A 12889-nucleotide genomic window follows, 5' to 3' on the forward strand; every position below is an offset into this window, starting at 1 on the left:
GTTTGCAGATGTTTACTTGGATCATAAACTGCAGCGCCCAGGTAACAAACATTATTTAGAAGTATTTGTTGACATATTTTATATAATTGAGTCTTCACCAGAGTTACAGGTTTTAGTATCTGTATTACATGATTACTGTCTAGACATTGGCAACTCAAGTGTAGGTTGTTTTGAAAACTGTTTCTTTCATTACACGTCACTGCTTTGGAATGCCCTTTCTTCTCATGTCTTTCCCAATAAGTATGATCTGGCATATTTAAAAGACAGGTTTTTCACTTCCTCCAAAATTCTTAAAGACTTTCCCTTGTCTCTTCTTCAGCCCTTTCATAATCCTCTCCATATTTCAATTAAGACCCAGCCTTGACGTGGACTTTTGTTTACTGGAGCCTCCATCATAAAGAAAATAAAGTAAGAAAAAAAAACTAAGGTTTTATCCAAATATTTTAAAGTAATTATTGTTTTTATATCTCTGGGTCCTCAGACATCTCAATTCCAGCACATCCACCCTCCTCCTTACAACCCTATAACATTGTTGGAGTCACTATTCCCTCAAAAAGAATACTACTCAGGTGTCCCTTGCAAGTTGTAAAAGGCAACTAAAAGGGGCAGGAATAGGGTGTGGAAATCTGTCCATCCATATTGTTACCTTCCAAAAGGAGGAACAGAGTAAGGAGTCAAACAAGATTTTACCTCAAAGGTTCAATCATCTGTCATTGACATTGCCTTACCAAGTCAGGAAATGGTAAACAGGTTTAAAAGACAAAAAAGAATTATCACTGATTACCATGGTATGATTAGCCATATTGTGTGACTGTCATCTAGACATTTCTTTTCACAATGTAATATGTGATCTTAGATTTTTTCAAACTTTCTCAGTACTTCATACTGCAGTTTTTCCTCAGTACTGGTATCATTATAAGGAGGTATTGTTTTACAGTCAGTTTCATAGGTTTAGATTCCTATTTATCTTTCTTTTATAAGTGCTGTTGTTCCATTCCCATTTAGATGTGGTAGACCAAGTGTATATTGGCATGCACAACCATTCTTGCAGAATTGGGGTTCCTAACCTCAACCCTTTGAGCAGGGATGCCCCAGTTTTATGGTTGGCTTTGCTACCCTCCTAACCTGTGTATTAAAACAGTAATCAAATACAGATCAGCTGTCAGTTTATTTTATTCAAATAAGTTTTATTGTTATTCATAGATTAGTCTTTTATCAAGTTAATGTATCCTGTAATTGTAATATAGTGTCCGCAGAAAGGCATGACATGGCTAAGGTTTAATGTGGTACAAACATATGATCCTTTCAGGGTGTTTAGGCTATGTTTAGGGATGGGTGTTCTTCCTTTACTTTACCTTGCTGCTGCTTCATTTTAGGAATTTTGCTTCTGGGCACTGTACTTCACTGTGCTTCAAGATGATTGGCTCTTACCTTTCCAAGGAGGAGCAAGCCCTAATTCTCAGCTGGAAGCAAGAAAATGAGAACATGAGATTTCTTAGCAAGCTGAGTGCTCAGAACACGCGATCAGGCAGCTGCTTGCTGCAACACCTCATTAGTACTTTGCCTTATTCAGGAGTTCACTACCCTATTGAGCCAAATACTTCAGGAACCTTGTCAATTCCATGCCCAGACATCTGTGATGGTAATCAAGGCCAAAGGATAGATGACAAGTTACTAGAATTTGATTGTGACATTGCCCTTGAAAATGTTTGGGGAAGCAAACAAGGTTTTTTGCAAACATGGTAACCTAGTATACAGTTAGTCACATCTTCATTTAACCCTTTCATTGCACATTGTGATTTCATAGGAATGTCCTAGCATTAAACATGACAGTTAGAGAATGAATACGAGGAAATGTGGCCTTTCTTTGTCTGTTCTTGATGCTACTTTGCTAACACTGAAGATAACGTACAAATATGAAAAACTATTGATTTGATATTGCCTTTAAAGATGAAAGAACCATTATAAACTTGTTTACTACTTTTTGTACAAAATAATGAGGTTTCTATAGCTGGCACTTAATTTATTACTTAAGAAATTCTTTTAAACAATGAAAAATGATTTACCATGCTAAGTTCATTTTCTCTGTCCATCTCTTATTTGAAGTTTTTATTCTATAGGTATGAACATATCATCATAAACGTTTTTGAACCTTTTAATCCAGTTTAGAAAAGTAAAAACTATGATCATGATCATAGTAATGATAATAAGGAACACTGAGTCTGAGGCCATCAATATCAATTCCCGTTCATTCTCATCTGTTGTCAGCAATCTCTTCCTCTTCTCACTTAAGTGTTATAGAAAGAATGCAAGGAAACTTTTGAATGGAAGCATCAGAGTTGGAGGGATGCCACATTGTATCTGTCATTAAAACATCATGAATTAGCAGAATCTTTCCCTTTATTGAATTGAATTTTACACAATAAATATTCACAATCATGGAAAGATTTTCGGGGCCTGGTTGTTGATAGGGAGCTGTGGCTTTGATGCATTACACAAGACAACTAGAGAATGGATGTGAGCAGGTGTGGCCTTTCTTTCTTTCTTTGTGGCTCTACCTCACTAACATGGGAAACACAGATCAAGTCTGAAAAAGAGATATTCATAAAATATTTTGTAAAGTTATAGTTTCCATAACCTACCTGATTTTAGGTGAAAATCCTAAGAAAAGATATGTAAACTCTGAACTCTGCTAGCATCAACCTTCAACTTTCTCCTTTCACACTCTTTTCCAGACTCAGTCACTAACTTCTGCAGTTTTTCACTCAAATCACTCGTGGCTGATTAGTTAATGTTTGTTTACATTCTGTTTACTGTGAACATCTGGAGAAGGCAGCACACACCAGGGTCTGGTGTTTACTGTGTGATCCTGGGAAAATCTGAGATGGCAAGAGTGTGGGGAAACATATTCTAACGGCACTAAACTATAGTCAGCCTTTGCATTCATTTATGAGGAGTTTTTTAGCTGGTACATCCAAATGGTTGATCAGATTTTTTAGAATTTAGTTATTATATTTTTTTTTTATAAAGATTATGATTTTAAATGTACTTAGTGTATAAATAAGTTTCAATCTGTGATATTGATGATTGTAGATACTATGTGGTTGCTGGGTGTATTTCAGCAGTTCAAAGATATGTAAATTATTGAATTATGATTGAATTCTCAAGGTATGTATTATAGATATACTGATTCATGAGAACGATCTTTATTTTCAGACAGATATCCAGGATATAAATTTAGTCTTATGCATTAATGGATTGAAGAATTACCTCAATACAGGATTCTAAAAATTTTTGATGGATTTAGAGTGTAAAGATCCAACCAGACTAATTACAGTGAATTATGAATATCTGCAAGTTTATCAAAACCCTGAGGATTACATGCTGATGCAAAGTCATTAATAGCGATGTAGGATTATTTGCCGGTTAATTTAACAGTAAAAAGTGTCATACTCAAGACAGTGTGTCTCTTTGTTTTACTTTGAAGTATTTTATTACAGATGTATAAACAAATAATAATAGCATATATTTTGTGTATGATATGTATATGATGTATATTCCATTATATAAGATATATTTCATATTGTATTGCATTATTATTCCTCAACATGTTCTGAGAAATAGTGATGTATTAATGCCAGATGAATTCAAAATGCAACAAACCATTGGATCCTTTTGAGAAAAACTGTGATAGTGGAAGATATCAGAAACTCACAGAATAGTGTACCAAAAGTTAGAAGGCATACATTTAATTCAAAGAGAATAACTTGCAATTGTCATTTGGACTATGGAGGTGCATATAATGAAAGTTGTGGACTTGAGGTGAAGTATTAATAAAGTTTATTCTTAAATGTACCTATAGTACTGCTTTCAACCACTCATCTTGGCAAATCATTTCTTATGTTAACAAATCTGTTGAAGAAAAATTACTTCACCTCATTTGAGGTAAATCGCATGCCCTTGTGTTTATATCCATCACTACAAGTAAAGTCAGGTGAATCAAGTCTTAGGTAACGTGATAGATCAAGATTATCAAAGCCCTTGATTATTTTGAATATTTAACCTCTTTTCAGAGCTAAATACATTCAAGTTGTATAATCTCATGTTGTGGGATTTGTTTCTCAGTCTGGGAATCATCTTGGTTGCTTGGTGCTTTACTCTTTCCATTCTGTCCATGTCATTTTTTAAAGTAGGATGACTAAAACTGAACAGAGTAATCAAGATGTGGATGAACCAAAGACTTGTAAAGAGTAAGATGATTTTCCTGGACTTAAATTCAAAGGTTCTATCTATGAAACCAAGAATAATGAAGGGTTGAGGTACATAGAAGCAAAGGAAGGATTAAGGGACAGCATAGTTCACCCAGTTGAAACCTATGCAGCTGAAACATGGACATAGGATGAGCCACATAGGTCAGAAATCCAGGCTGTGGAAATTAGTTATTAGAGAGGAGCATATGGCATAACTAATGGAATGAAGAAAGTAATAAGGTGGTGTATGAGAGATTTGATATTACAGAAATGCAAGATGCAGGAATTGTGGAGTGGTAGAGTAGGTGAAATGTGATTCTTTGAGGTGGTTAAGCATAAGGAAATAATGCAAGATGGGGAATTTACAAAGAGAATGTATGATAGTAGGATTAAAGGGGTTATTGTGAAAGAAAGAATACCTGTGACATGGAAGGAGAGAAATTGGGGAAGAATGCATGGAATGGTGTATGCAAGGGAGGCATGTAAGAATAAGGATAAGTGGAGACTTTTGCTGTGGCCACCCTCTTGGTTGAAGTTTCTGGAGGGAACTGGCATCAGAGATATGGGCAGACTGTATGGAAAGAATGCAAGATGGGAAACTTAAAAAGAGAATGTATGATAGTACAATTAAAGGGGTTAATGCGAGACAAAGACCACAAGTGACATGGGGAAATAAATGGAAGAGTACTTGAAGGAGAGAAATAGGGGAAGAATGAATGGAATGATGTATTTGAAGGAAGCATGTAAGGACATGGATAAGTGGAAACTTTTGCCATGGCCACCTTTTTAATTGGAGTTCCTGGAGGGAACTGGCATCAGAGATATAGGTAGACTGTATGGAACAATTGTACAAAAACTACAGTAGAGAAATATCAAATGAAGAAAAACACTAATATTTCCTCATCATATGTTTCTTAAAAGTGGGAGCCAAAGGAGCCAATGAGGAGTACTCTTTGAAGGCTTAGGCTGGGTTGAGGTGTCTGAATGTGCATGGATGTAAACAGGATGAGGAGAAGGGAGAAATAGTCATTATATTTCGAAAGAGAATCTTCGATGTTGTGGCTCTGGGTGAAAGGGGAAGAATGGTTTGGGAATGTCCGATGAGCAAAGTCTTGGGTTAATGTGATAGTGAGAGCAAAGGAAGGATGGCACTTATTCTGAAGGAGTTGGTGGCAATGTGTGATAGATGGTGATGTGGGTGAGAATGAAAGTAGATCACAAGCAATGGGCAATTGTAAGTGCTTATGCCCCTAGTAACTATAGGAGTGTGGAAGAGTGATGAGTAGTTAAGGAGGAACAAAGAAAACTTTGATTACAGTGATTACATAGATTTATATCAAGTGCTCTAGTTTAGGTTAACCACCACATGCATTTTGCACAACACTTTATAACAGATGTGTTCCCAACCGGTGGACATGGGCAGGTTCCTGAGTGCTGCAGGAGCCTCATCAGGAAAGAAGGAACTCCTATGGGAGGAAATAAGTATATTACATACTTACTGACTCAAACAACAACTGACAGTGAATCAGCACTGTACATTTAATGATTAGCAGAAAAGGTAACTGACTGCTGTCAAAAATGGCATTTTTTAAAAGTTCTAATGCCTCCACTCAAGCAAGTCTATGGAGATATCCTTTTATCAACAAATATTTTTAAGATATTTGTATTGTTTATATAATTACCAAACAAGATTAAATTTTTTAAAGAATGAGATAGATAGAACCTGTGATATACTGTGACTAATCAGATGCCTGGAACATTGCAGATGCTGTCTTGAATGGGTTTAACATTTTTTTTTTTTTTTTTTTTTTTTTTTTTTTTTACTTTGTCGCTGTCTCCCGTGTTTGCGAGGTAGCGCAAGGAAACAGACGAAAGAAATGCCCCCCCCCCATACACATGTATATACATACGTCCACACACGCAAATATACATACCTACACAGCTTTCCATGGTTTACCCCAGACGCTTCACATGCCTTGATTCAATCCACTGACAGCACGTCAACCCCGGTATACCACATCGCTCCAATTCACTCTATTCCTTGCCCTCCTTTCACCCTCCTGCATGTTCAGGCCCCGATCACACAAAATCTTTTTCACTCCATCTTTCCACCTCCAATTTGGTCTCCCTCTTCTCCTCGTTCCCTCCACCTCCGACACATATATCCTCTTGGTCAATCTTTCCTCACTCATTCTCTCCATGTGCCCAAACCACTTCGAAACACCCTCTTCTGCTCTCTCAACCACGCTCTTTTTATTTCCACACATCTCTCTTACCCTTACGTTACTCACTCGATCAAACCACCTCACACCACACATTGTCCTCAAACATCTCATTTCCAGCACATCCATCCTCCTGCGCACAACTCTATCCATAGCCCACGCCTCGCAACCATACAACATTGTTGGAACCACTATTCCTTCAAACATACCCATTTTTGCTTTCCGAGATAATGTTCTCGACTTCCACACATTCTTCAAGGCCCCCAGAATTTTCGCCCCCTCCCCCACCCTATGATCCACTTCCGCTTCCATGGTTCCATCCGCTGCCAGATCCACTCCCAGATATCTAAAACACTTTACTTCCTCCAGTTTTTCTCCATTCAAACTCACCTCCCAATTGACTTGACCCTCAACCCTACTGTACCTAATAACCTTGCTCTTATTCACATTTACTCTTAACTTTCTTCTTCCACACACTTTACCAAACTCAGTCACCAGCTTCTGCAGTTTCTCACATGAATCAGCCACCAGCGCTGTATCATCAGCGAACAACAACTGACTCACTTCCCAAGCTCTCTCATCCCCAACAGACTTCATACTTGCCCCTCTTTCCAAAACTCTTGCATTCACCTCCCTAACAACCCCATCCATAAACAAATTAAACAACCATGGAGACATCACACACCCCTGCCGCAAACCTACATTCACTGAGAACCAATCACTTTCCTCTCTTCCTACACGTACACATGCCTTACATCCTCGATAAAAACTTTTCACTGCTTCTAACAACTTGCCTCCCACACCATATATTCTTAATACCTTCCTCAGAGCATCTCTATCAACTCTATCATATGCCTTCTCCAGATCCATAAATGCTACATACAAATCCATTTGCTTTTCTAAGTATTTCTCACATACAATCTTCAAAGCAAACACCTGATCCACACATCCTCTACCACTTCTGAAACCACACTGCTCTTCCCCAATCTGATGCTCTGTACATGCCTTCACCCTCTCAATCAATACCCTCCCATATAATTTACCAGGAATACTCAACAAACTTATACCTCTGTAATTTGAGCACTCACTCTTATCCCCTTTGCCTTTGTACAATGGCACTATGCACGCATTCCGCCAATCCTCAGGCACCTCACCGTGAGTCATACATACTTTAAATAACCTTACCAACCAGTCAACAATACAGTCACCCCCTTTTTTAATAAATTCCACTGCAATACCATCCAAACCTGCTGCCTTGCCAGCTTTCATCTTCCGCAAAGCTTTTACTACCTCTTCTCTGTTTACCAAATCATTTTCCCTAACCCTCTCACTTTGCACACCACCTCGACCAAAACACCCTATATCTGCCACTCTATCAACAAACCTTCAAAATACTCACTCCATCTTCTCACATCACCACTACTTGTTATCACCTCCCCATTTGCGCCCTTCACTGAAGTTCCCATTTGCTCCCTTGTCTTACGCACTTTATTTACCTCCTTCCAGAACATCTTTTTATTCTCCCTAAAATTTAATGATACTCTCTCACCCCAACTCTCATTTGCCCTTTTTTTCACCTCTTGCACCTTTCTCTTGACCTCCTGTCTCTTTCTTTTATACGTCTCCCACTCAACTGCATTTTTTCCCTGCAAAAATCGTCCAAATGCCTCTCTCTTCTCTTTCACTAATACTCTTACTTCTTCATCCCACCACTCACTACCCTTTCTAATCAACCCACCTCCCACTCTTCTCATGCCACAAGCATCTTTTGCGCAATCCATCACTGATTCCCTAAATACATCCCATTCCTCCCCCACTCCCCTTACTCCCATTGTTCTCACCTTTTTCCATTCTGTACTCAGTCTCTCCTGGTACTTTCTCACACAAGTCTCCTTCCCAAGCTCACTTACTCTCACCACCCTCTTCACCCCAACATTCACTCTTCTTTTCTGAAAACCCATACAAATCTTCACCTTAGCCTCCACAAGGTAATGATCAGACATCCCTCCAGTTGCACCTCTCAGCACATTAACATCCAAAAGTCTCTCTTTCGCGCGCCTGTCAATTAACACGTAATCCAATAACGCTCTCTGGCCATCTCTCCTACTTACATAAGTATACTTATGTATATCTCGCTTTTTAAACCAGGTATTCCCAATCATCAGTCCTTTTTCAGCACATAAATCTACAAGCTCTTCACCATTTCCATTTACAGTTTTGGAAAGAGGGGCAAGTATGAAGTCTGTTGGGGATGAGAGAGCTTGGGAAGTGAGTCAGTTGTTGTTCGTTGATGATACAGCGCTGGTGGCTGATTCATGTGAGAAACTGCAGAAGCTGGTGACTGAGTTTGGTAAAGTGTGTGAAAGAAGAAAGTTAAGAGTAAATGTGAATAAGAGCAAGGTTATTAGGTACAGTAGGGTTGAGGGTCAAGTCAATTGGGAGGTGAGTTTGAATGGAGAAAAACTGGAGGAAGTGAAGTGTTTTAGATATCTGGGAGTGGATCTGGCAGCGGATGGAAACATGGAAGCGGAAGTGGATCCTAGGGTGGGGGAGGGGGCGAAAATTCTGGGAGCCTTGAAGAATGTGTGGAAGTCGAGAACATTATCTCGGAAAGCAAAAATGGGTATGTTTGAAGGAATAGTGGTTCCAACAATGTTGTATGGTTGCGAGGCGTGGGCTATGGATAGAGTTGTGCGCAGGAGGATGGATGTGCTGGAAATGAGATGTTTGAGGACAATGTGTGGTGTGAGGTGGTTTGATCGAGTAAGTAACGTAAGGGTAAGAGAGATGTGTGGAAATAAAAAGAGCGTGGTTGAGAGAGCAGAAGAGGGTGTTTTGAAATGGTTTGGGCACATGGAGAGAATGAGTGAGGAAAGATTGACCAAGAGGATATATGTGTCGGAGGTGGAGGGAACGAGGAGAAGAGGGAGACCAAATTGGAGGTGGAAAGATGGAGTGAAAAAGATTTTGTGTGATCGGGGCCTGAACATGCAGGAGGGTGAAAGGAGGGCAAGGAATAGAGTGAATTGGATCGATGTGGTATACCGGGGTTGACGTGCTGTCAGTGGATTGAATCGGGGCATGTGAAGCGTCTGGGGTAAACCATGGAAAGCTGTGTAGGTATGTATATTTTGCGTGTGTGGACGTATGTATATACATGTGTATGGGGGTGGGTTGGGCCATTTCTTTCATCTGTTTCCTTGCGCTACCTCGCAAACGCGGGAGACAGCGACAAAGCAAAAAAAAAAAATATATATATATATATATATATATATATATATATATATATATATATATATTTTTTTTTCATACTATTCGCCATTTCCCGCGATAGCGAGGTAGCGTTAAGAACAGAGGACTGGGCCTTTGAGGGAATACCCTCACCTGGCCCCCTTCTCTGTTCCTTCTTTTGGAAAAAAAAAAAAAAAAAAATCTGGAGAGGGCATATGATAGAGTTGATTGAGATGCTCTGTGGAAGGTATTAAGAATATATGGTGTGGGAGGCAAGTTGTTAGAAGCAGTGAAAAGTTTTTATCGAGGATGTAAGGCATGTGTACGTGTAGGAAGAGAGGAAAGTGATTGGTTCTCAGTGAATGTAGGTTTGCGGCAGGGGTGTGTGATGTCTCCATGGTTGTTTAATTTGTTTATGGATGGGGTTGTTAGGGAGGTGAATGCAAGAGTTTTGGAAAGAGGGGCAAGTATGAAGTCTGTTGGGGATGAGAGAGCTTGGGAAGTGAGTCAGTTGTTGTTCGCTGATGATACAGCGCTGGTGGCTGATTCATGTGAGAAACTGCAGAAGCTGGTGACTGAGTTTGGTAAAGTGTGTGAAAGAAGAAAGTTAAGAGTAAATGTGAATAAGAGCAAGGTTATTAGGTACAGTAGGATTGAGGGTCAAGTCAATTGGGAGGTAAGTTTGAATGGAGAAAAACTGGAGGAAGTGAAGTGTTTTAGATATCTGGGAGTGGATCTGGCAGCGGATGGAACCATGGAAGCGGAAGTGGATCATGGGGTGGGGGAGGGGGCGAAAATTCTGGGGGCCTTGAAGAATGTGTGGAAGTCGAGAACATTATCTCGGAAAGCAAAAATGGGTATGTTTGAAGGAATAGTGGTTCCAACAATGTTGTATGGTTGCGAGGCGTGGGCTATGGATAGAGTTGTGCGCAGGAGGATGGATGTGCTGGAAATGAGATGTTTGAGGACAATGTGTGGTGTGAGGTGGTTTGATCGAGTGAGTAACGTAAGGGTAAGAGAGATGTGTGGAAATAAAAAGAGCGTGGTTGAGAGAGCAGAGAGGGTGTTTTGAAGTGGTTTGGTCACATGGAGAGAATGAGTGAGGAAAGATTGACCAAGAGGATATATGTGTCGGAGGTGGAGGGAACGAGGAGAAGAGGGAGACCAAATTGGAGGTGGAAAGATGGAGTGAAAAAGATTTTGTGTGATCGGGGCCTGAACATGCAGGAGGGTGAAAGGAGGGCAAGGAATAGAGTGAATTGGAGCGATGTGGTATACCGGGGTTGACGTGCTGTCAGTGGATTGAATCGGGGCATGTGAAGCGTCTGGGGTAAACCATGGAAAGCTGTGTAGGTATGTATATTTTGCGTGTGTGGACGTATGTATATACATGTGTATGGGGGTGGGTTGGGCCATTTCTTTCGTCTGTTTCCTTGCGCTACCTCGCAAACGCGGAAGACAGCGACAAAGTATAAAAAATATATAATGCGGGAAATGGCGAATAGTTTGAAAGAAAATATATATATATATATATATATATATATATATATATATATATATATATATATATATATATATGTTGTTATATTTAACTTCTGTTTCCTGTGTCAAAGAGATAGTGCAAGGAAACGGATGAAGAGTGGCCCAACCACTCATATACCCATGTATATATATATATATATATATATATATATATATATATATATATATATATATATATATATATATATATATTCATTTGTTTATTTATTTATTTATACATGTTGGAAAGGATCACAATTTTGCGCGTCATCAAGATATTCCTATGAGTTCACGGGGAAAATGAAACACGAAAAGTTCCCAAGTGCACTTTCGTGTAATAACCACATCACCATTGAATCTTCTATTATTAAATACACAAAGAATTAAAGAGTTATAATCTTAACATTAGTGATGGTCTATACAAATTAGATAACTTTATTGTTGATAAGATTTGTAAAATGATAAGTTTATGAACGCTCGTTGTATGTTTTGGACAATCACATGTTTACCAAATGACGACTTAGCTTCGTCTCTTTGATGTATATCAACTGACTTATATTTCTCTCCTGTGTCTCCCTTGATGATGTGATTATTACACGAAAGTGCACTTGGGAACTTTTCGTGTTTCATTTTCCCCGTGGACTCATAGGAATATTTATATATAAATACTCATACACTCATATATACATACACAGACATACATATATGCATATATAAATATACTTGCTACCTTCATGCATTCTTGTCGCTACCCCACCACACAGGAAATTAAGAATATATTTCTGAAATTAGCAAAAGAAACCCAATCATTCATTTGGACTATTAATTACAGAAAATGGTGACTTCATTTAAAACAAGCAAATGCAAAGATTTGAAAAAGAAATAATGCAAGTCTTTACAATGAAGGTACAACTCATGTCTTGAATCTGGTTATGTTGCTAAGACAGGAAAACATGCGACATACTGAAATAGAAGATGTACTGTCCGCATTCTTTGAAATCAAAGGCCATAAAAATTTTTATCCAAGAACACTGAAAGGGGTGAAAATGAGTTAAATCCTTGGCTGTTCTTGTTTACATTCACATGTTTACCAAATGGCGTTCTAGCTTCGTCTCTTCGATGTATATCAACTGACTTTTTTTTCTCTCTTTGTGTCTCCCCTGATGATGTGATTATTACACGAAAGTGCACTTGGGAACTTATCGTGTTTCATTTTCCTCATGGACTCATAGCAATATATATATATATATATATATATATATATATATATATATATATATATATATATATATATATATATATATATATATATATATCCTAAACGCAGAATATTCAAAAAGTTAACGGATGATTACACAAGTGTAACACAAGTGTAAGACTCTTCCTCTCAGTGTTCACAAGTGTCCTCATGTGTTCGTAGGTCTGCACCTGTTTAATTAGACATACGAATGAAAAAAACAAGGGAGGGGCTCGTACTCTTCTCTCGTTAAATATTTTATCATCCGGTAAACATTCTTGGAAAGATCGGCATTCTTTTCAGCTCAATGTTAACATTGTAAAGAAGGGGATATCATTTACAATCTAATTTCGGCCAAGTTCCTTTTAGAAGTCTCCCTCCCCCCTTCTTTTTTTTTGTCTGATTTTAGGTTAAATAATGGTAGAAAT

The 12889-nt window shown here is 38.5% G+C and overlaps 1 protein-coding gene across 4 annotated transcripts in view; it reads left to right on the top strand.

Annotated features, from left to right (window-relative positions):
- LOC139755329 (lysosomal dipeptide transporter MFSD1-like) overlaps window positions 1-3855 on the top strand; it is a 31159-nt gene extending 27304 nt beyond the window's left edge. Inside the window, exons 11-12 of one of the 4 annotated variants that reach the window (XM_071673481.1) lie at window positions 9-41; window positions 3217-3855. In XM_071673481.1, coding sequence (XP_071529582.1) covers window positions 9-27 — 19 coding nt within the window. In that variant the 3' untranslated portion in view covers window positions 28-41; window positions 3217-3855. Of the gene's footprint in view, window positions 1-8 lie in introns of all 4 variants that reach the window. The other 3 variants (XR_011714080.1, XM_071673478.1, XM_071673479.1) reach the window with 3 other exon arrangements.
- The last annotated feature ends 9034 nt before the right edge of the window (window positions 3856-12889 follow it).

This window comes from Panulirus ornatus, chromosome 19 (assembly GCF_036320965.1).
Source record: "Panulirus ornatus isolate Po-2019 chromosome 19, ASM3632096v1, whole genome shotgun sequence".
Classification (NCBI taxonomy): Eukaryota; Metazoa; Arthropoda; class Malacostraca; order Decapoda; family Palinuridae; genus Panulirus; species Panulirus ornatus.